This window comes from Rutilus rutilus (assembly GCF_951802725.1).
Source record: "Rutilus rutilus genome assembly, chromosome: 7".
NCBI classification, from domain to species: domain Eukaryota; kingdom Metazoa; phylum Chordata; class Actinopteri; order Cypriniformes; family Leuciscidae; genus Rutilus; species Rutilus rutilus.
Genome location: NC_140221.1, coordinates 20,277,090 through 20,302,028, shown reverse-complemented (window position 1 = coordinate 20,302,028; position 24,939 = coordinate 20,277,090). Strand labels below are relative to the sequence as shown.

The 24,939-nt window shown below is 37.7% G+C and overlaps 2 protein-coding genes and 1 long non-coding RNA gene across 3 annotated transcripts in view; 1 reads left to right on the top strand and 2 right to left on the bottom strand.

Annotated features, from left to right (window-relative positions):
* Window positions 1-5,588: 5,588 nt before the first annotated feature.
* Window positions 5,589-13,923, bottom strand: ifngr2 (interferon gamma receptor 2). The gene is made up of 7 exons (XM_084415224.1): window positions 13,545-13,923; window positions 13,323-13,437; window positions 12,914-13,068; window positions 12,656-12,810; window positions 12,393-12,540; window positions 12,016-12,176; window positions 5,589-7,650 (listed from the first exon to the last, which is right to left on the bottom strand). Exons 1-7 carry the CDS (start codon window positions 13,597-13,599, stop codon window positions 7,525-7,527), a joined length of 915 nt encoding a protein of 304 aa, XP_084271350.1. The 5' UTR covers window positions 13,600-13,923; the 3' UTR covers window positions 5,589-7,524.
* Window positions 13,924-15,756: 1,833 nt separating this feature from the next.
* Window positions 15,757-19,481, bottom strand: LOC311294216. The gene is made up of 3 exons (XR_014628026.1): window positions 19,382-19,481; window positions 16,379-16,434; window positions 15,757-15,864 (listed from the first exon to the last, which is right to left on the bottom strand). It is a non-coding gene; the product is annotated as an uncharacterized lncRNA (long non-coding RNA).
* The window catches only part of polk (polymerase (DNA directed) kappa), a 10,574-nt gene continuing 4,697 nt past the window's right edge, over window positions 19,063-24,939 (top strand). Inside the window, exons 1-10 of the mRNA XM_084414946.1 lie at window positions 19,063-19,567; window positions 20,372-20,491; window positions 20,872-21,024; window positions 21,099-21,230; window positions 21,308-21,452; window positions 21,875-22,072; window positions 22,959-23,083; window positions 23,161-23,327; window positions 23,456-23,488; window positions 23,630-23,726. Of these exons, the coding sequence (XP_084271072.1) occupies window positions 19,427-19,567; window positions 20,372-20,491; window positions 20,872-21,024; window positions 21,099-21,230; window positions 21,308-21,452; window positions 21,875-22,072; window positions 22,959-23,083; window positions 23,161-23,327; window positions 23,456-23,488; window positions 23,630-23,726 (1,311 nt within the window). The 5' untranslated portion in view covers window positions 19,063-19,426. The remainder of the gene's footprint in view (window positions 19,568-20,371; window positions 20,492-20,871; window positions 21,025-21,098; window positions 21,231-21,307; window positions 21,453-21,874; window positions 22,073-22,958; window positions 23,084-23,160; window positions 23,328-23,455; window positions 23,489-23,629; window positions 23,727-24,939) is intronic.

Genomic DNA, 24,939 nt, shown 5'->3' with positions numbered 1-24,939 from the left:
ACTAGCCTTGAGTTCCCTTGGAAATTTCGTATGGGTTTTCATTTTAAAAGGATCTGTTAACATTACTTTAAAAAGATTCCCCGTTTTGTTCAACAACATAAATTACACATTCTAATTAATTAACTAATTAGAGGTTAAATGATGACTACAATGATTGACAAAACAAACGGTTGCAGTTTTTGTTATGTAACATATAGCAAATGTTTTTAAAGTTGGCACAAAACGGAAGTTGCGATGGTCTTTTCTTCCTTATTGTGACGTATATCCGAGTGAAAAGGCATGTCATCAGAGAAGAGAGGAGATGTTGCTGCAAGGGGGAGGTGAAGTTATTTTGATTAAAGATTACAAGGGCACATTAATTAATGGTTTCTTTCACATGAATGTATGGTGACTTCAAATCAGATTAAATTCAATGCTTACTTGATTCTCTTTTTATTTTGCCTTGTTTTCAGACACACTGTTCATTGTAAAGTAAAATATTCTTTAAATGTTTGCAGAAAAAAATGAAGACATTATGAGTTGCCTTCAAACTGTTTCAGACAGGCTGTAAGTTGCTATAGTTATGTGGATAGACAAGGACAGAAGTAGGCTATGTGTGTGGTGTTATCTGCAGATTTTAAATGAGCAAAATAAACCACTGAAGGGATTTTGAAGGCCTTGTTGCTCTATTGACTTTTTTTCTTGGCAGACAATCTTAATCCATTCTCTCGAACTAAAACATCACTCTGAGAGCTTTCTAAAGCATTTATGATGGCATGCAACAGTTTTGAAGTTTCAACAGTCTCTAAACTTTTTTGATCCAGACAGTCTTATTTTGATGCTTCTTCTTGATGTTTGGAGACTCCTGGAATCTATGCAGACCATCCCTTTTCTTTCCCTCTTGTTTTCCTTCTCATAAATACTACTTACAAGACAAGTACACCGACCTTCTCACCTTGAGGCAAGAGGAAAATACACACACACAGACACTCAGATCAAGAGAGGATCTTGTCATTGACTCCAGGGAGATCATGTCACATAAAGACTGCTGTGTTTTGCCTTCAAGTTATATAATTGGTTTTTGGGAGACTTCCAGTAAGAGCTCTCAAAATACAAATCTATATCCATCAGCATACTATTAACTAAACACTTGACCATTTGTGAACTCAAAAACTATCATCACAAAATCTATAATGATTTTTTTTTTTTACGCTGTGTTGGGCTGAAATCTTTAAAGCGGTTTTAATCCATCATGTAGCTACATAACTCATTGGTATCATCATCAAGATAAATAGGCTACTCTTTAGACTCTTTTAGGAGCATGAGAAATAATTTTACACCCAATACTGTTATCATCATCATTCATGAGTATCATTGATCATTTTGAGTATCTGGGTGTCATGGGGCTGAAAACGAAGATGAAGATGAAGGCAATAAGGTAATATTTAATAAATCCAACGGGTAATCCAAACGAACAGAGCAACATACAACACATCCACAATAGACAACACTGGACACTGAACTGAAACAGAAATGAACATATATACTGGTGATAATGATGGTGATTGATGAGTGCACTGCTGCACAGAACAAGTGTCCGTGAGAACAAATAAATGACTTTGGCAGACGATGACCAAACACAACAAGTCCAAACTAACGTGATTGTGACAGAACGCCCCCTCCCGGTAGGCGCGACCTTGCGCCGTGGAGAAGAGGAGACAAAGAGGATGAGGGGATGGCGAAGGGATGGCGCAGACAGGCAGGAGGAAGTTCTAGGGCTGGATGGACGACCGGGAGAAGGACGAACAACAAAGTCCAGGGTGGTGATGAAGGTGAAGTGAGCCATGGGATGACCTTGAGCCAGGGATGATGGCTCTCCAGGCCACAGCCAGAGGAGTGCCCCATGGCGGCGTTGATGGTGGGAGGAGCCATGGAGGAACACTGATGAGGGCCGCCATGGGGATTACAGGACAGGAGGCAATGACGGCGTGAATGGAGCCCACCGCGCAGCCGATGAGCCGAGGTGGTGGAGAGATTACGACGAACTAGGTGGCCGCGACTGAGCCTCAGTGACGACCTCCCGAGATCGAGGTGGGGATCCGGAGGTCTGAGGGCAAGCTGGAGTGACCGAGGGCGGAGGTGGAGCCTGAGGTAGAGCGGAGCGAGCTGCAGCTGAAGGGGTGGAGGACCAGAGAGCAGCAGACAGGTGAAGCGATGTCTGACCCAGGTGGAGCCGACATGCCAAGGGAGTCCGGCGAGCCTGAATGGCCGATGGTCCACGCTGAGGTCGAGGGCAGAAGGAGTGAGGGTGCCAGGGCGACGAGTCGAGGCAGATCGTAGCACACCGAAGCTGGAGACGGAGCGAGACAGGCAGAAGACAGACTGGTTCGGGTAATAGTACCGGGGATAGAATAAAGTCCACTCCAAACTCAAAATCAAAAAGTGTCTTTGGTGTGCTCCGTGGCGATGTGATCCTCTGTTGCTCTTGGGGGCGCAGGCTCATACATTGCGGCGATCTCCGTCGCACTACCTGCAGAGGGGTCAGGGCATCGATCCTTGTCGTCTAGGTGCTTCTGGCTGGGCACTGAATGGGCAGTGGGGCTTGCGCCGTCCTCGATGGTGAACGCTGATCCGCAGGAAGCCAGCACCCACTCCACATATGTCGCGAAGCGCCCTGCTCAAGGCACAATAGTTTCACTACCGGAAAGTCCATGGTGCAAGGTGTAGAAAACACTGAACACGAAAACAGAAAAGAAAATCTTCCAAAACACGCCGCTATTTACTTTGTTGGTCCGGTTTTCTATCACGGGGCTGGTTGTATAGACATACACGAAGATTACACAGTTACTGATTTTATTGGTACTTTACTTTTATTACATGACTTACTAATTGACAACAAGACCACGACGTTGCATGTTCGTAGTTTCTTTTGCGCTAGTGGAGAGATATAAAACGTGCGCGGCCACATTTACACATTTCGGGACAACATGTTTTTCTCAGGCACTCTTTACTTAAACTGCGTCTGACAGAAGAGTCAACAGCTTTCACACATGTCTTTCATAATAAAAGTCTCACATCAGAAAACATTTAGAATTACGTTTTTTTGTTGCTGTTGATCTTGTTTCTTTGACTGCACACTCCGCGGCCCAGCCAGAACAGTCTTCCCACCAGTTGAGAAACACTGATTTACACTATTGATAGGAAACGGCAAGATATCTTCATTATTTAAAAAAATATATATGCAGTGCAATGCATAAGTTAATACACCCATGCTAAAGTTGACTCAAAAGAGGAATAAAAAATCATATTTTGGAAATTGAACTTAATGCCTTAATTTAAAAAATTAGGAAAAATCCAACCTTTAAGGACACCAATTTTCTTTGTGAATGAATAATGTATCGTAAATAAATAAATGTTCTTCCTTAAAATACATGGTGCATAAGTTAGTACAGCCCTATGTTAAATTCCCATAGAGGCAGGCAGATTTTTATTTTTAAAGGCCAGTTACTTCATGGATCCAGGATACTATGCATCCTGATAAAGTTCCCTTGGCCTTTGGAATTAAAATAGCCCCACATCATCACATAGCATTCACCATACCTAGAGATTGGCATGGTTTTATTTCAGTTAGCCTAAAAGCTAGTTTGATTTGCATTGCTCTCAATGCTAATCAAACTAGCTTTTATATATAGGCCTATTCTATGTAAGCGCACATATTCTGTCGTCTGAGGTGAAAACCTTTGTTATAAAGCATATGACCATTATGAAATGAATAAACTTTGTAATCTCATTTAGTGTTTTAAATGCCCTCATGTGTTCACATTGTTTAAAAATACAAGTAGCCTAATGTTGATCAGTCAATAGGCCTAATTATTATTGTCCTAATTCGTATTTTAAATTATGCTGTTAATTTGTTGTTTGGAACGAAGTTATTAAATCATAATACTCAAACATTAACTGGTCGCCACCTACTGGTGCAATGCTGTAATCTACAGGAAGAGTCACAGATTGAATCAGTGATTGAATCTGAGTCTTTTTTTTTTTGCAAACAGAATTGAACAAAATCCCTACTAGTCGCTGTTATGGTTCTTCTGGGGTTTATAATAGTTTATTAATTGAGGCAATGCACTTCTTCAATCTTAGCTGTCACGCACGGACATGACTGGCCTTGGCTTACATCTTGTTCATGTTAGTTTGAAAGTCCATTCCGATAACAAATATTTATACACTTGTCATAAACAGATAAGAATATAGTAAGGTATAATGTGGTTTGCTGCTTAAAAATAAGTTTTGATTCTCAAATATTTCACTATGGGTTGCACATTGGCTAAAGACATGCATGTTCACTACTGTTCAAATTAAGCTTAAGCTTGGTAAGATTTCTGAAATGTTTGTTTTTCATTTATTTGATTGAAAATACAGTACAAATTGATACTGTACAAAATGTAGCATGTTGTGGTAATGAGTATGCAGTTGTTAGCTTGCTTTCTAATATGTAACGAGAATTAATGCTCATATAAAAATCAATCCTGTTAAAATGGCTAAAGAATGCACACAATCAATGAATGCAACTCTAAATTAATTTGAGCATTTGTTCAACTTTTAAAACATCCTTTTGAATCAAAAGTACTTCTTTCCATTCTTTAAATCGTTGACCTTTGCACACAAGAATGGTTTTATTAGACCCATAAACCGAAGGTTATACTATATCAGAGTTGTCCTACACAGCTTTTCCTTTCATTAGCATATAGTAAAAGTCTTCCGATCTTTTCGGAAGAAAAAAATCACAACAAAAATGTAGTCTAGCTAAAACAGCCTTAGCTGGAAGACCAACTGGCCGTCCAGCTAAACAGCTTGGCCAGCCTGTTAGTTAAGATATAGGTCAAAAGACCAGCTTAAACCAGCTAAACCATCCAAGACCAACTTCTTAGGCTGGTTTTAGGTGCTTTTTTCATGGTAGTTTAAAGTGTTTAGATAATAACAAACTCTTTGACAATCTGTATGTCTTTCTCAAGACACAAACATCCTTGTGTCAAAGCAAGTATCACTTGTGTAAACACCTGTCTGCTTCAAGTATTTGAAGCCCTTCTTTCCTCACAGTGTAATGCATGGAGGCTTAACATTCCTTTGATGGAGATATTGAGACAATGGCTTCAGGAGGAACAGTTAAGGGGTTTAAGTCTGTTCCCTATCATCTCTAAAGCTATCCAACACATTGCATGCCGCTGGCACATTCTTCGCTTCAGTCTCATGCAAAGATCGGATGTTCCGTGGAGAAAACAGGGTGCAGAAGTTCACAGTTCAGACTAAAACAGTCCTGGCATTTCACTCGTCTTTTCATCTGGTAAAAAAATGTGACTAATTCTACAAAATATGATTAGGTTTTCTGAGAAAAGCAGAAAGGTTTAGGAAGTTTGTAGCTGGCTTTTCCTTGAGTGCTTATGAAAATCAGTGCACAAAAATGTAAGAATAACAAGAATAATTTGTCAAGTAGGCTTGTGCCCTCTTGTGGTTGGAAAAATAAGTTTTATTTTTTAGGTAAAATCTGCATATTGTACATCAAGCAATTAGCATACTCAACTCATGCTAATAACTGAAAATTATGCAAGAAGAGTAAACTTTTTTATTTATTTATAGCGCCTATTTCTCAATTGAGAGACTTTGCACATTTTGTCTTAAGCTGGTTCACAATAAAAGTTGTCTGTATAAATCAAAACAAGAAAGCAAAATAAACAGCTACATTAATAAGTATAATTTCACAGTTGTGCAAAAAAATCAACAAAGAACAGTGAGAGCTTAGCAGTAGTTTCAAATCTCCAATATTCATTGGTTATATTAAAGCTATTAATCAAACATTCATTAAAAACTACACTATCATTTTACAATTTCACAGTATAAAAATTAAGCTCCCACAATTACTAACTTTGTATTGCATGTTAAATAGCCACTATCACAAATGTAGGCACTAACAAAAACCTTTCGACAAGAACATAGAAAAATACAAACAAGTGCAAGCTTTTATCAAAAGCAGCCCAATTGAATGCAATTAAAATAAGCTGACACAGCGTACTTTTCCTAATTAACTCCATCATTAGTGTAGATAGATATAGTTGCTATATGAAATACTTCAATATATTTTTACATTTTGGCAACCAAATTAATTTCACAATAAAAAAGACATTCAACAAAACTAATACAACTATACTAATACAAAAATAAAATGTAAATGAGGGACATGTACAAGAAATGATGCTCTGAGGGAAGACCAACTGTGTACAGCTATTTAAAGGGAATTTTGAAATATAATAAAGTAAACTCATATGCAATACTGAAAACTGAGCACTTGTGTTGTAACAGGAGTTTAGTTGAAATAGGGAAAGAATATGAGAGGGTCAAATGGAACAACCAGTTACTGTTATGGCCAAACATAAACAACTAAATATATATTACAGTGACTTGAAGAATTCTTATATTAAAAAAAAAAAAAAATCAGAATTTTTAGTTATTTTCTTTAGCTGAATCTCTACTTAGCCCATCATTGATACTTAAACAGATTAAATGTAGATAGCGATTACATTATTCTAAAACTGTGCACTGATAAAAATGATTTTGTGGTGAAGTACTACAGAAAAAACTGTAATTTACATGAAAAAGTTAGTTCAGGCAAGAATAAAAAAAAAAAAAAAACTAAGTAAAGTCTATTAGTACTCAATTCAAGCGTGTAGAAATGAAAGCGTAAATATCAACGTAAAATTACTAAACTTTTCTGATACTGGTGCTCCCATCATGCATTGGGCCTTGAATTTTTTTTTATTTATTTTTTTTTACTTAAAAAAAAAAACAGTATTTACACTGTTTTATCATTGCTTTAGTTGTTAGGATTAGTAGCGTGCAATTTTGTGACATTTGGAGTTCATTTTCTACTCAAAATGACAAATACAAAAACGATCCATCAAATGTTACTGTCATTGTCTACCAAGTATTGAGGTCTCTGCATTCATGATACTTAATGTCTGATGTGTAGATATACAGTCTTAATATCTATTGTATTAATTACTTGGGTATTTTATTAGTAAAGCATATACTTTAAAAGTATGGCTTAATTCAATATTATATTGTTTGAATTAAATGTATTGCAAAGGAAACTTCAACTAAATAAATATTACTCAACCTTTAACCTTTAAAATTACTTATTTTCTTAGTTATTCACTTAACTTAGTTAAGTAGAGTTTACTTAATTCCATATGTGATATTGACTTAAACGTGTGCAAAAACTTGCCAAAGAAAAATCAAGTAAATTTACATTGTTTTTTTCAGCAACAGCAACAAACAGTTATTTTCAGATTTAGTGTTAAGTGTTAGAAATATCAATCATTGCAATCTAATCTAAACCAAATAAACATTAAACAACAATACTAATGCTCATGTAACTGTTTTCTGATGCATTTACACAGGACAGATCTGAATTTGTAAGCTTGTTAGTGATGTGCAAAGTATGTTAATTGCAAAGAAAAATACCAAATATGTAAAAGACAGTCACAATCTTTAAGTCAAAGATCTTTTCTCTTGTTCCTCTTTGCTGTTCTCTATTACTGTGATCAAGTCACATGACCGTAGACTCTGACTGCTGGGACTTGGACATGCTTGCAGAGGAAACCTATCATACAGAACCTACATAGAGGGAAATAACATAAATACTCATTTAAAAAAAAAAGAATAATAATTTACATCTAACTCTTCGAACTGATGAATGATCATTTAAAGGAACCGTATGTAAGATTGTGGCCAAAACTGGTACTGCAATCACTTTCAAATTACTGTAGAGCGGTGTACAACTTTGCACACGGGTCAGAACCCGCGGCCATCAGGGCCGGGCTGAAGCTGGTACCCGGGCGTGGCAGGGGGGCTCGACAGCGCCCCCGGAACGGGATCCGAACACTTGTCCATAAATCAAACACACTTGCATGTAATAATATGAAACTCGGTACACATATAGATCTCATCGGGCCGAACAACTTTCGTGCTCTAAGTTTTACGCCAGCCCAACAGGAAGTCGGCTATTATGGGTTTTCAATGAATTCCTATGAAAGTAGGAATGAACTAAAAAACGTTGACTCTGTTCTGCTCGTTCCTCGCCGTGGACGCGCACCGTTATGAATGCCCGTGCAACCGTGAGCATTTTAGTTTAATTTTAAAATTAGCTCCTTTCGGGGGGCGGATTGCTTGAATTTATTTTACAAAAGCACAATGTTGTGTTTTATTGCGACTGTACACAAATATAAGTTAACACTTTGCAGTTAGAATGATGTCCTGTATGAACAAAATGACTGAGTATGTTTTTATGTGTCTACTGTTCAATCGCGCCCGCGCCACACACACACACACACACTCTCCAGGATTTTTTCCGTCGATATTTGAACACGAGTGAAGTACAAAGTAGGGTTGGGCGGTATTACGGTAATATCGGATACCGCGGGATCTTAAAATAGCACCGGTATCAGTTTCAATACCGTCATTACCGGCACTTATATAGCCTATAATATATATTATTTATTTATTGCCTAAAAAATGCTTATGTGTGGTTGCAGTTTGGCAATATTTCTGGTTCCAACCGAATGAGAAGGGAGAGGCGGTAAATACAAGAGATGTAAACACCTCTAACCTAATGTCGCATCTCCGAAACAACCGCCCACTCACTGCTGCCAGGATGCATTTTGTTCTCGCGTTCATTAAATAAGCGCATTAAGTTTCGTATTTGTTAAAATATTATAATGTTATTTTTTCCATCTTTGTTGATTATGAAAAGTGAACGGCACAAATAAGATGGGATGCATAGGGTGTCAGACGATCCACTTCAATAAATTTCGTTTTGTAAAAGGCCTCTTTAAAACGAAAAATTTATTAAAATTAAGAAACAATATATACAAAACGAAATTCATCAACCAATTGCCTGGATAATCATGACATGATGGGCATGCCGCGGTCACTTGCATTGAAATCTCATAAATTAAACGAAACTCAGTGTAGGCTATGCCTCACAGACATGACAAATATATATAAATAAAGCTTGAAATTTATTTAAACGAAACAATTAAAAATGAAAGAAATAGGCTACTCACTGATTAGGCTAAGTAATCCATGATGTGCATTTCTCTCTAGGGGCGTTCATACGGAGATGCGATCATCAATTTCATTAAACGAAACCATTCAAAACGAAAATAAATAGACTAGCCTAACGTACTCTCTGTAATCCATGATGTGCATTTCTCTCTATAACGTTCACTACGGAGATGCCGATCGTCAATTTCTTTAAACGAAACAATTCAAAACGAAAAGAAAAAGGCCACTCTCTGATTGTGTAATGATGTGCATTTCTCTCTATAGGCGCGTTCACTACAGAGATGGCGATCGTCAAATTCCATCCTTGCAGAAAAGTTTTATTAATAAAAATCAATGGACACGCGTCACCGGATTACAAAGGCACTACAAAGGCGTTGCACGCACACTAGGGCTGGGGTAAACGATTATTAATTAAACGATTAGTCGGGCGATTATTTTATCGATTAGTCGACTAATCTAACGACTAATTGGAATTATTTATCCTGTCTGTTATTCGCATATCTCTGTCGAACCGTTACTCCGATGGATTTCAAACTCGACAGCTGTCTGGGCACGAGTAAGTGCAGTGCCAAGTTTGACGTTGTTTGGATGAGAAATGCAAAAGATATGTTAAATATATCGGTAAAAGAAGCACTTAGAAGGTTGTGGTTTAAAAATAAACATTCTGACATAAACACACTGTCAGCTACAATGTTTACTTCTGAATAATATAGTATAAATGTGATAAATCCTTTTTTTTTTCATGAAATTAATCCATTGAATCAATATAAAAGTTATTTTTCACATTGAAACTGTTGAAAATACACAACAAAGTAAGTTGATCCACATATGACAGCCTCTGAACTCGGTCAATACTAATCTGGACTAAACATAGGCTACATTCAATCAGCCATCGCTAGAAATACCTTCTGAACGACGGCGACCTTCTTTTTTGACGGCGATCAGCTGTAAAATGGCTTAGGTCCTGCTCGGTTTTCGTTGACTTTGAGTACAAGAATTGAAAGTTTTTTAAAAGATCCCCTGGGGTTAACGTGACAGCATTCGACAGAAGTTTGACGCTGTCGTGTGAGAACAAGCATCAGTCGGCATTTCTCTTCCTCCCGCGTGCCTCATCTTCTTAATCTCCTCACGTAAATGATTAGATTTCGATGGCTTACGTTTCTTCCCTACGGCAGAATCCACCACAGGTTCATCAATGTATTATTTTTTTTGTTTGTTTGTTGATCAAAAAGTGCAAAGTAGATAAGGAAAACTAGGATGCCGAGTGTCAGAGCGCCACCGTTACTGTTTACAATGCGTGGAATGGTGCGCTGTGATTGGTTGAGCGGATTTGTGGCATTCTGCAGAGAAAGGAGACTGGCGTTTGTCGCGGTTTGGAAAGAAAGGGAGAAAACATGGCAGAATAACACGGCGGGCGGTGAGTGTGTGGCGAGCTGTACCTCCGGGAATGGTGCAAAAAAATAAATAGATAAAAAATAAAGAAGCGTCGACGCAAAAAATATGACGTCGACGTAATTTTGGCGTCGACGCGTCGACGTCATCGACGCACCGCTACAGCTCTAACGCACACAGATATTATGTTGAATAATGCGGGCTCGGGCTCATAATAACAGTTAATGCCGTCGGCCGGACTCAGACACAACGTGCACGGGTTGGGCTTGATTTTTTATTTTTGCCCGATCTAGCATTCAGTTTCTGAACGGTGTAGGCACAAGCCAACAGTTTGGTGACGCCGTCTGAGCCCATTATGTCATAATTTTTTATTAGTCACGGTAATACCGTATACCCCGGTAAAATAGGGAGGAGGTTTGACGGTATCAAAATTTGAATACCGCCCAAGCCTAGTACAAAGCCTATAATAAAGAATAGTTTAGCATCCAAATATATTGCGAATGTTGAAACATTTTGATTCTAATGAGAGGGTTACGTGAGCCCAACACTGCTTACTTTCGTTTTTAATTTTACATTAAATTTAAAGGATTTGTTGTGGAATATTTTGAGAGTATCATAAAATCTGAATAAACTAATAAGGTTTCTGTCTTTTATTTATATATATATATATATATATATATACCGGCGGCACCGCCACCCCGGTGCCTTTAGGTAACTAAAGGCACCGGGGTTGCGGTGCCACCGGCTTGGGCCCGTAATCGCTGCTCGCAGCTATATTTGTTTATGCTTCATGAGAGATGTTTTGCGAAGTAATTATATATCGCAAAAATGTACTAATGGCAATTAGCCAAATATAATCGTAAAGATGTACGCTCGTATGTGACAGTACATTGTTAGAACAGTAGCTGTTAGTCTAACTTGTAACGGTAGGTATCTGTCATTAACGTAAGTACAAGCACAAGCCTAAGTCACTATGTGTAACAGATATCAAAGATACAGCTATTCATTTAGGTTTTGTAACGTTAGACATTTTTTATCCGACACGTTTGTAGCTGCAGCTGTGGTAACTAGAGCAGAGCTGGCAACCCGGATGCCGAAACACTACTGACTTCGTGATTAGTAGATAGGTGGAGGGTCGCGCATCGGGCCAAAACACAACATGACAACACCAACATCAGTTGAGGGCTGCAACTTCACTTTTAAATGACAATATCCTGGCCGGACTACTGTTGTCAGTGATATAAGTATTTGAAATGAACATGATTTCTTAATGTCTAGTGACATATCAGGGCCATTTTATGATTAACTGAAATACATTTCTTACATACGGTTCCTTTAAGAAAAATGTTTTGCCTGAATCTGATGATAACAGACCTCTTCAGAACTAAAATTCGACAACATGCACCAAAACAATATTTATCAAAAAAAAGTAGTTCATTGTTATAGGTTGCCATATTAGAACTACCATTCAGTTACTTTACTTTTATCTCAATTGATTAATAATTATAAAATATGGATGTGTACCTCTCGATAGTGGTCAGGAATTTCCAGTTGGACTGGCTGCAATAGTTGTTTCACCTTTTTGTGGTATTTAAAAAGTACAAAAATGAAGATACCACACATGGCCGAAACAAAAAACGTGGTTAAAATACTATAGAGCAAAACACGTCTCCTTGCTGCTTCAGCTACACAGGAAGAAAGGAATGAAAGAACACATTTCAGTTAAACAATTAATGCACTTGAGCAAAATGAATAATGTATTGCAGCATGTGATTTATTTTCAGTTCTAAAAGTTAATGAATTTCTGATTGGGTTTAATCACACACACACACACACACACACACTCTGAATGAAGCTGATGCAGTCTGTGTTCTAGTAATAAATAAGTGAAAAAGACTTACGTGTTTCCGGGATGATTTCACATCTTTCCTCGCTAGCATTTCCATAAGGCTTATTGTAATACAAATATTCAACCTTGAAACAGTACTTTTGCTCTGATTCCAGTTCAGGCAAGAGTACATTCTTGCTATTCGTAATAATAGACTCTACCTGTAGGAATAAAAAAAACTCTTGTCAGCTTTCACTAGTCCTCCGACAGAAATGGAATGAATGTTTGTTTACATGATTTTTTTTTCTTTTTTGTTTTGTGAAGGATGCAAGAGACCTTAGGGGATCCTCCGTTATCCACTTTCCAGTATGATATATTAAATTCAATGTGCACTCCATATTCTTTCTCCAAGCTGTCATCCATATGTGCCATAGTCAGGGAAACCCTTTCAGGTGTTACAATCAGATTCGTCAAAGGAAGACAAAACGGAACTGTGAAACACAAAGAACATAGATGTTTGTGTAAGAGATATTAGAGGTGATAAACAAACATTTAAAATAGAAGGCACATATAACCACATAAAGCAATCTTTACCATTTACACACTGGACTGGATTTGAATACCGCCATTCTGACACATTGTTTCCTTTCTCTGTGCGAACTCGGAATACCGCTCCATAAAATTCAGGAGTGATTATTAATTTTGTTCCAATATGGCTCGACACATTGAGCCACTCATCCTCTGATTTGCTAAAATCAAAATAACAATACAGAATAAGTTAAAGGCAAGATGATAGTGCAGGTGTTATATGACCTCCTCAGTCACCATTACATTTTTAACTGTATGGAAAAAGAGCCAATGAAAGTGACTGAAATTCTGTATAACTCTTGTAGAAAAAAAAAAAAAAAAAAAACATCAAAAGGGTTTGGAACAACATGAAGGTGAGTAAATGATGACATAATTTAATTTTGGTTGAACTATACATTTAACATAATATGCCTACTATTTAGGGTTGTACTGTAGTGAATACAGCACGTTGTCGTCGTTGGAAGGCTTCCACTCCAGATATGATCCGACTAGCTTGATATCTTGAGGAGGATTTAAGCCGAATGTCCTCTCTGAAATAAAACAGATATTCGCTGTTTTAAGGACACGAAAGCAAGACACGTTGTTTTAAATACTATAATTGAGGCAATTCCACAAATCATATCATTTGAGTCCTTACCGATGATGTTGATGTTGATTAACAGTATCAAAACCGCCACGACGTTAAGGATCATTTCGACGGTTTTGTATCCATATTTTTCACCATGAAACCTGGGCTTTTTGATGAAGCGCCATTCTGGTGTTCTGTTGAAACACGCTAGTTCCTCTTGGGCTCTTACAGTAAACAGCGTAATCTACGGAGTTCAGTAGAGGATCTCACACAATAAAATTCTGTTAACCCCAATAATAAATACGACAGACCTGTTTTCTTACTTCTTATTTAGTTATAAATCCTATTTGTAAGCGTTATATTACAATTAATGGCTGGATCAGATTCAATCCGTCTGTCTGTGACTTCCGCGTTCCGCCCACGGCTCGTGTCCACACGACTCGTAATCCAGTTACGCGAGGTTATATTATTATATCGCGAGACAGAGACGCATATGCTCGACCCTGTCTATATACTCGACTCGCATTTGATGCTAGTTTGGTCAAAGGTTTGGTACCGAATACGATTTTTAACTAGGGTGACCACCATCAAACAAACCAAATGTGGGACGATTATAAGTTCGTGTGGGATATGTTACCAACACCAAAACATAACCTGAAACTGTTATAATGTCTAACTTAATAAAACATTTGTATTCTTCCTTTCAGCTGATAAAAAATCTTTGTTCTTTAGTCCCTTCCAAAAAACACCATTACATCATAATAACATAACATGTCTCTATTTTACAACATCACTGAGCCCAAAGGCAGCATGCAGGCATCATGCAGATAACTATTTTTGAAACAGTTCTGACCAAGTCCAGCTAAAATCCTATGGAGCCAGAATTGGCTATTGTCATTTTTATGTTTTATATTTTACTGGAGGACATGGTGAGGATGTTTCAGCCACGGCGCTGCCGGGTCATGTATTTTCGGTTTAGCCTTGTTTGAATATAAAAAAGTCCAGTATTTCTCGCGCTCGTCATCGGCAGCTGTCACAGTTGCCAGGCGACAAGAACAATCCTCCATAGGCTAGACCGGTCCGAGCGCTTCAGATGCGCCCTTTCATATGGGACGCAGCTGTAGTTAGCAACAATTTGTTAATATTGTGACAATAGACCTATATTTTGTTACTTTAATTTTCGGAACTGCATATTTCGTTAAGTTTTCACGTACAAATGTGAAGTAACCTACTGAAGTACTTTTTTCCCCTCACATATGATTTTACATTAAACTACACAAAAGTATATAATGTAACAACCTTGAAAATATTCAGAAGTAAAATGCAGTAGTAGCATAATATAAATGCAAAACTATCATAAAAACCCTGACAAGGAGTTTTTTCCCCCTGCAGAATACATTTTACTCTTGATACTTTAAGTACATTAGAGAGTATGCAAGAAAATTTTGCTTAACTAAGGTTTTAGTAGTTTTCCCCCAATGCAGTATTAGTAGTTATTAAAAGTACTTTTTTCAGAAATATACTCTTTTTGAAAAAAAGAAAAAAACCTCAGTGACATGGGAGCCATCGATTGAGTCAGCCCTGCAACCTGTTGGTAGACAATTTAGTGGATAGTGGAAATATGCACTCAAACACTGTGGAGACCGTCTCAGATGATGTCCCACCAGCAGGAGGCCTTACCAGGGTCTCTATTGTGGCAGCCTATCCCGGTCCAGCGGCACCACCAGGGTCTCCCTGCTCAGCTCAATAAAAGTCTACATCATTTTTTTTTCTTATTTTATGTACTGTAAATGTAAATGTTTATGTTGATTTTGATATGTTTAACGTATGTTGTTAATAGTTGGGGAAAGTACTTTAATGTAGCCCGTGGAACAAATGATTTTCATTTACCAATTGTATTTAAAAAAAAAAAAAAAAAAAAAAAGTATACAAGAATTTGTTTCATGTAGAAATTATTACTGTCATTACAAAAATAAACAATGTCCAGACCAATTCATTCTTTTAAAGTTGCATAAAAATAATGTACAGATTTTTTCTTTCCTTTTAAAAAATAAAAGTGAAAAAAGTTAAACAAAAATTAGGCCTATGTAGAAAAAATATATATTTTTCAATTCTCTCAAGAAGAGAAAACAGCCTGTCCATCCTCTCCTCGCCTCTGCCATCGTGCTGCTGCTACTGGTGGTGCTGCTGCTGCCCCTGGCTCCTCCTCACCGTGGGCACCCACTGCTGAACTCGGCCCTGGTGTGTCCTCAGGGATTGAGGCAATGAGGACAGGGGGGTTGGTGCAATGCCTCTGTCCCAACACCTCATCCATGAGGACAAACCAGGGCCAAGTTTCAGCAGTGGGTTTCCCACTCACACCCTCACCTGTCCCAGGACACTTGCAATCCTAAGGGCAGAGCAAATGAACCATGGCTTGTTAACAACAACAACAACACAATACATTTCAACTTTTTTTTTTTCCTGAATTGCTCTAAAAAAGCAGAAAATGTACTTAACACAGGCGTGCAATCTTAAGTGCATTGTTAACGCTGCAAAATATGACACATCAAGACATGCATACAAAATACTTCAGAAAACATAATTTCTGGAAACTCAAATTTGGCTAAAACCTTTAGCTTTCATGACAGCACTAAAAACACATACAAGTGAAACCCCATTGCCTTAACTGTTTTTCTTATTGTTGTGGGCTTTATAGGGTGAGTGATATTTCTTATAATACACAAGTGAGGTAGACTAGTGCAAATATTACAAATAGGTCGTTAAACTAATATTAGCACAAGTTTTGCCTCAAACTACCTGACAAATGAAGCCACGCAATGGTGACGAAGAAGATGAAGTTTATAAGAAACTTTAACTCTGGTTTCGCTAGCTATTTGAGTAAATGAAAACATAATACTTACATTTAAATGTGAATTTGCTGTCCACCAAATTCGAAACTCGAACTCGTCTCGGCCGCCTTTAAAAAATAAATAAAAATGCTGTCGTCACCGGCGCGCTTATTATTAAGGTGTTTGGTGTTTCCAGGCAGCGAGGGGATGGGTAGGTTTAAGGTTGAGGTTAGGGCATCTGTCAACACTCCCGTTTTCCCCGGGAGTCTCCCGTATTCACGCCCATCTCCCGCCCCCCTCCCGTTTTGTTATTTATCCCGTGAAACTCCCGTTATTTGTAGGCCTATGGCCCAAACGTCGTTATATGAATAATCACATCAATATATTATTCCAAGGTTGTCCAGTTGCCAGATCTCGTATGAAACCCATCCTACTCGCTCAATCAACACATCATACAAATTTCAACACATTTGTGAGCTCAACCTGGCAACCTACAACCCAGTTGTGCCGTCCGTCGATATCTGCGCAGGTAATTTGTTAGTAGACGCGGGAAGTTGAATAAGCGTTACTGGTAGAAATGGGAAAAGAGACTCAGTGGTTAGTAAATATTTAACGCAATTAACGCAGCGCATCCGTTTTTTTCTGTCATCCTTTGGCTGCATGGCGTTACATTATGATGCGCTTTTATTCTTGCTAATGCTTTTACACCATTCAAGCCATATCTTAGGCTACTTATTTTATAAAACTTTAAAAGCGGAAAGCGCATCACTCATTCCTGGGAAATGAATACATTTGACATCGCTGTCTGACCTTGACGGAAATAAATATCCTACGCCAAAAGTAGCCTACCAGAGAAAAAGTCTCAGCTGTGCTCAGATTTGTAAACCGTACAGTTATTGCTTTGGTTTTTCAATCCGTACCCGTTTCGCCCCGTGGCTCAAAAGGGACACAACAAAAAATAGGGACACACGAGAAAGCCAAAATAGAATGCAAAATTTATTAACAAAATAGAACTAAACAGAAAAAAACTACGTAAAACAGACAGTGAACAAATTCATAATCCGTGCACGCTTTCGCAATCGTTGTTTTGTAAATCGTTCTTTCGCAATAGTTGTTTGTAATATTCAGTTCATGTGAAATACTGTTCCAATAGGTTAAGTTACACAACAATATGCTGATTGATTACATCAATATTTGGATGTAATATTCAGTTCCAGTGAAAATCTGTTCCAGTTAATGGAGTATGTGGTGATGTGGGTAGACTGTGTACAGTTGAGACACTTTTTGAGTTTTGATTTTTCACACAAAAATACATACTGAAAAGAATTGAATTTTCACATGAAATGCCACATGACATTACATTAGCTTGTAGACTAATATATTATCAATCAATAATACCCATAAGTAGTTTATATTTTCCACAATTAGCGAATAAAAATAAGGTGCTTTTTGTGTCAACTCTGTCTCAACTGTACCTATGTACGGGACAGTTGAGACAGTACTATGGTACAGTTGAGACACCCATTTTTAATGAGGGAAATGTAGCTAAATGTTCATTGCAAATATAATAAATAAAGACAAATTAAGAAAATAACAATTGGGCAACATGTCTGTTTATTCATCCTTTCTAAATTCATTAATTTGATGTAAATTAGCACCGTTAAAATGTATAAAACATGAACAAGATATTTAACAATATTTATTAATAATATACAGTTTAAATATAATAAATATGAAATTGTATTTTTAATTGCATCCTATGCTGGCCAATTATGACGTTTAACCTGTTATCATAACACTGAACAAATAAACAGCGTGTTTTGTAATAGAACTCTATCGGGGTACGGTTGAGACACTTGTGTCTCAACTATCCCCCGCTGGCCACTTCTCACATTTCTCTAGATTTTGCATTGAGCTTGCATGACTCAGTACCATGAAATATGCCAATTGGTAGGGCACAGGGCACAGAATAATGTTTGTAATGGTACCAGTTACGTTTAACAGTCACATAAGGATAATAAGTTATTCATAGTTGAGTGCGCAAAAAACGATGCAAGCCTTAGAAAAAAAAAACTTTTGCAGATATCTTCTGATCGGAGACGCGTCCAGTCTTCAGATTTTGCAGGATAAAAGAGGACACTAATACACATGTGCACAGCAAAAATCACAACTTGTGCATGCTGCGCACGCAAGTTATTTAAGGTGTCTCAACTGTACACATGTCTCAACTGTACACAGTCTACCCTAATATTCAGTAGCCTACCAGTAAACTCCACCCGCTGGAACAGTTTCTTACAGTAACTGAATATTACACAACATCACATGTTCAGTTTTGCTAACTGTAGCCTACTCACAGATTTGTGGCCTATAGGCCTACCTTATTTTAGAAATCTGTTTTTCTGTATATTGATTTGTTGTGTATTGATCAATACAACTTTCTTAACTGACATTTTCTATGATTTGGCGATGGTGTGTAAGATGACATGAAACCGCATGTGGGAACTGAAACCCCCCCCAGGTCTCCCGTATTTTGGTACCCAAATGTAGCTTGACAGGTATGCTGGTCACCCTATTTTTGACTCGAAATAAACAACGCAACAAATGGCGTCTCTTTTTCGTAGTGGCCTTCAAGTGCGCAAAAACGTCGTTTGGAATTCGCTCACAAATAAACAAAATGTCACATAGCATTTAAAACATACATGAAAAAGAAACCCCACATGGTGTATGACATATTCCAGTACAGCAGGTGGCGATAAAGACGTTCATGGTGGTGCGTTCCTTTCGAGAACGAGACGTTCAAAAATGGGGGCTATATCTTGGCAAATAACGCTTTTATATCGTTTTTTGTTTTTTAGTTGACTATAAACCCATGGATCCTTGACTAGTTTATGTTTCTTTAACTATATATCTGCAAGACAGTCAAGTAACGTAATTCAGTTAAAAGCAAATGCTTTCAAATGCATTCGGTGATATCTATCTAGGCTAACTAGCACAGGAAAAGCTGTCAATAGAAAAAACAACAACAACATTTTGCCTCAATATTTCGACGTTTAGCATCCATAGCAGGTCGCTTACTGGGTCGCAGGTGTTAGTTTGGTGAAGGAAGTGAAAGTAGCAGGAATGGAGGATCACCATCAGGATGCTGCTGTGAGCAGCTCTGGAGCTGATCTTCTCTCCAGGATCGCTCTCAATGATAACAAGGCTGGTATGGAGGGACTGGACAGAGACAAGATCAACAAGGTCATTCTGGAAACCTCCAAGGTCTGCACAGCTATTTATCTACTTAAGTTATACAGTATTATACTTGTATTTATATGTGTAGTTGACAAATAACGTGGACGTTAAGCTTTTTTAAGCAGATCAGACACAAATACAATTCATATTTAGGTTATATTAATGTGAATGGCTGAAGTTTGGCCTGTCAGGGCATGTTATTAAGTTTCTATCAAGTTACATTATTATGCTATTCATTATAGTTCTGTTCTGTTAGATTTATTATTTACTCATTTATTTACATATTCGTTTTTAATAAATAACATGAAATCAAATTTTAAGTTATTTTAGTAAAATTTTAATTCATCAATAGTCCTGTTCTGTGACATAAAAAAAAAAAAGATTCTCAATTAATATAAGGACAAAAAAGGTTCTATAATCACTTTAATTAAAGTAAAATGTGTGTTTTAAATAAATTAAGCCTAGTTTCACAGACAGGGCTTAGATTAAGCCAGGATTGGGCTTTAGTTCAATTAGTTAAAAACATTTTTTAAATATGCCGTAGAAAAAAAACATTACTGGTGTGCATCTTGAGACAAAACAATGGCATTGACACATTTTTAGATATGCTAGTGCAAGTTGCTTTTAGTTACAACAGCTTAAACATGCATTTTAGTCTGGGACTAGGCCTTGTCTGTGAAACCGAGGGTTAATATTATAAATTCATTAAATGTTTAAATACTTTTATATGAAGTTAACAGTAGCAAGTTACAGTTCAGGACAGTGTTGACATTTGTCCCATTTATAATGCAGTTGAAAAAAATTTAATAAATTTGTTCTTTTGAATAACAGGGATCTAAATTTTATGAGAATGAACTTAAGAAGGAGCGGCAGGTGAATCAGCGCATTGAAAAAATGATGGAGCAAAAAGCAAGAATCACTAAAGAACAGATGAAGCAAGCACAAGCAGAGGTAATCAACTCTGTAATGATTGTCATAAATCTTATGAGTTTTATTACTGAAATGCTATCATATTGAAAATAGGATGTATTATTTAAATAGTTTGAAATCATTATTTGAAATAATTTTGTCTGGACAGGATGAGTCTTATTAATGTTTTACACAGCAGGAACAGTGTGAATTATGCCTTATGGTCATGATAATTGCATCGTGATATTATTGCATTGTGCTTTATTGTCACAATGCAATAAATCTTAATGGTCCTAAGATAAGCTACATTCTCTTTATGCAAAATATAAACAGGAGTGAAACAAAGAGGTACCTAAAATATACAATGAAATACATTAGTTCCACATACCTGTTCAGCTGTTTTAAGAGTTTTCGCACCGTAGGTGGACAAACTAAAATGTGAACTGGAGAGGGGTCGAGATCTGGGCCGTGTGATAGTTCACGTAGACATGGACGCGTTCTATGCTGCCGTAGAAATGAGAGACTGCCCGGAGCTGAAGGACAAACCGATGGCAGTGGGGTCCATGAGCATGCTGGTGAGAATCTGAAACAAAACTCACAGAACATCATCACATGTCCACAGTGTTGACACTGTCTTTATCAATTCCAGTCAACCTCCAATTACCATGCCAGGAGGTTTGGTGTCCGTGCTGCCATGCCAGGGTTCATTGCGAAGAAGCTCTGTCCAAACCTAGTTATCATGCCCACCAACTTTGACAAATACAGAGCAGTGAGTGCCCAGGTATGTTATATGTAAGTCCGGCAACATTCAGTAGTCATATCTGCTGTCGTTTCCTCATGCCTGGGTCTGTCTTTAAGGTACGCGAGATATTCTCAGAGTATGACCCTCATTTCATGCCTGTGAGTCTGGACGAGGCTTATCTGGACATCACTGAGCATCTGGAGCAGCGGAAGCTCTGGCCGGAGACCATGCGAACACATCACATGCGTGATGCCAAGACAGGTGTGTTACAGAAGTCTACTGACCAGTGCAGGGGTTTTCAAACTGGAAGTGATTTGGGGTCTGTAGAAAAGATTGGAGATAAGCAGTGTAAAAAAAAAATCTAATAAATACAAATTTGTAATTGTAATAATGATTTATTTTAAAATAATAATAAAATAAAAAAACATCTTACAGTACTATAAAAAGTAGAGAAAAAAAATAGTAATTTAACATAATAATTATAGATATTTTCCAAATAATATTTTGCACAGATTTATAATTTAAATAAATATCTGGTCCCACTTTATATTAAGTGTCTTTAATTAAGTTGGCTTGGAAAAGCCAACATACTGATATTGTATTTAAGCTTATTATGTATTAAAATGTCTTTTAATATGAGCAGTTATATTAGCATGATGTTTGTTCTTTCATCTGATGAAAAGATGATGATGCAGGAAAGTTTGCGGGTGAATTGGAAAAAGATGGACTGTCTCCTGTGCTGTTTGAGGACAGTCCCTGCTCCTCGACCTCTCTGTCAGGAGCTGAAGGGAAAGCTGAGGTGTTTGGGACAAGTGCAGAGGAGGCTGTGAGGGAGATGCGCTTCCGTATTGAGCAGAAAACGTCTCTTACTGCCAGTGCAGGTGAGGGAGTGGATATTTTTATTTGGTTTTTACTCTTAAAGGTACAATAGGTAAGATTTTTGTATTAAAGGTGCAAAAGGTGATCTGGGAAAGGCTAACTTTAGCCTGCTAGCATTGAAAGCATACAGATCCACCCTCCCTGCAAATGCAAACACACATTGACTGATAGGGAACACGTGCTATCATTTTATTCGGACCAAATGCAGTGATTGAACGAACATTTTATGGTCCTACGCCTTCCACAGACGATATATATTTATATAAATACACAGACCGCTTAACATAGTGATTGCTATCAGGATATGAGGCGACTTTCAACCAGCATAACAAAAAAAATGTTTCTGTAGAGAATCACCTATTTCACCTTTAAAATATCCAAAAACCACTTGAACAATGTTATATATTTTGTTGACTTGTGTACTTGCGTTATCCCAAATGTTTACAATGTTTAAATCCAGAGAAATCCGCAATTTTAATCAGTGAAACGGCCCGTGTCTTTGTGTCGCCTGTCAATTGGGTTATACTCCCCTTACCCTCAGCTGTCAGTAGAAACCATGGAAAGAAGTGCGCTTCCTGAAAAAATGCGGAAGTATTAGTTATAGCATCAAAGCCGACGATCTCTGTTAGCGTCTGGGAAGCCACGGTTGTTTGTTTTGCACATTCGTGATGGGCCACAATTATTCATTATTGTTTGCTGCAGGTTCTGTCGCCAAAGATAACCTTTGAAAACAGCTTCATGGTTCCACACTCTGTCACTGCGTCATCAAGCTACAACTTTGTTATTGTTTTGAATAAGCGACCTCTTGTGGTGCCTTTAACTTGCAAACATAAGTATATCCAGTATTTATACTGTATGTACGAAATTTCAAATTATTCTCTGTTGTAGGTATTGCCCCAAACATGATGCTTGCAAAAGTATGCAGTGACAAGAACAAGCCCAATGGCCAGTACCGAATTCCTCCTGAGAGACAAGTTGTGATGGAGTTTATGAAGGATCTTCCTGTCAGAAAGGTCCGCCTGACCCCTTTTATCCCTGGCTGTTTTCTAGCTCATTGACGTGGCCTAATATTATTGTTTATTTATTCCAGGTGTCCGGTGTTGGAAAGGTGACTGAGAAGATGCTGGCTGCTTTGGGTATTGTCAGCTGTACTCAACTTGGCCAGCAGATGGCGTTAGTTTCCCTGCTTTTTTCGGAAACCTCTTGGCATCATTTCCTTCACATATCTTTGGGTTTGGGCTCCACATATATTGAGAGGTGTGCAGTGTTAATGTATATGTTACAGCATCAAACATACTTAAGTAATATCAATAAACTACATGGGTTGGATCTGGAACAAGATTACTATTCTAAAATTTCATGAACGATCTGGTCTTTTATTTCAGGGACTCAGAAAGAAAAAGCATGAGCACTGAGAGGTAATCTGCTCAATGTTTTTTTTTTTTTACAGTCTTCAGCACATGCATCAGTCCCAAACATTAGTGTAAACTTGAAATCAACATTTTGTTTCCTCCATCCCTTATTTAATTTGTGTCATTTATATTCACTCTTTCTTTTAGGACGTTTGGGGAGATGAGTGATGCAGAAGAGCAATATTCCCTGTGTAGGGAGCTCTGTCATGACCTAGCACAGGACCTACAGCGAGAGGGCCTTAAGGTAACTGTTTTGCCCTCTTGTTGGGCTAAATAAAAGTAAAAGTTGCTTCTCCCAGTTTTATACCAAACCTCATATATACAGGGTTTCCGCGGAGTCATAAAAAGTCATAAAACGTCTTAAATTTAATAATAAGAATTTTAGGCCATAAAAAGTCATAAAAACGTCCGGATTTTCCATACAAGGTCATAAATTTAATTTAGCCACGTCATAAATTGATATGCTCGTTCATTCGTTGGTTCTACCATTGCCTTTTCCCCCTGAAAATGCGCTGGCGGCATAATGTTAAATGCACAGGTTAAATGCGCTAAAAGCGGAACGCTCATTTGAAACGCGCGCCACACGGACCATTTACCCGCTCGGCTCAAAGTCCAAACGGCAGCGCAGCGCGAGCTCAATAGAACTGATGCGTTTACTCTGATCGGTCTCAGTCACAAGATCCAGTGAGAAGCGCTTGAATTCAGCGAAGAACACACTGTCTCAGTGATTTAAACCAGTTTAAAGGCAGATGAAACAGCGCTGACCAACAGGAGAAACTCTGCACAACTGTCAGAAGGCTTTTCCGTCTACAATCTCCCGTCATTTACCATGGATTTACTGTCACGTTAGCCTAGTGATATTAACTGCACCATGTGGGATATACATATTGAATTTTATTATATTATTAGTGCTGATAATGTATTAAAGGACTAATGGAATATTTACAGTATTTAATAATGTATTTAGGCTGCTGTTTTTCATACATTTCCTGAAGATACGTGCCATCAAAGTTAGGCAACACAAACCAAGACAAGTTTCAAGACTTGACCCCTATTAGCACATGCAGAAACTAAGTAATTATTTTCCCAATAAAGATATTTATTTTGTTAAGGACAAATGACAAATGTTTGAATGTCCTACCTCAGATTTGTGAAATGTTCACCTGTTTTAGCAAGTGTTTGTCATTATATTTTCTGACAATAAAGAGTAAAGTTAGTTTAAAACCACAATTAAGGCTCTGGTTTCTACAACTTTCACTTAGAAGCAACAGTCTGCCTTTAAACTTGAAAGAAATAAAGATTTGACATTTATCGTGATAATTATCGATATTGACTAATATAAAACAATTATCGTGTTAATTGTTTTTGGCCATATTGCCCAGCCCGAACTGAAATCTCCCGGTCTATCACAATGGGAAAGTGTACATTTAACGAGCCATGGCTCAATGATGGTGTGT

Excerpts from the sequence above, each read along its gene's own strand:
- ifngr2 (XM_084415224.1), bottom strand. The coding sequence starts at position 13,599 with ATGATCCTTAACGTCGTGGCGGTTTTGATACTGTTAATCAACATCAAC. Across the intron at positions 13,438-13,544 it reads AATCAACATCAACATCATCG|AGAGGACATTCGGCTTAAAT; the intron begins GTAAGGACTCAA and ends GTTTTATTTCAG. Across the intron at positions 13,069-13,322 it reads CTACAGTACAACCCTAAATA|CAAATCAGAGGATGAGTGGC; the intron begins GTAGGCATATTA and ends TTTTGATTTTAG.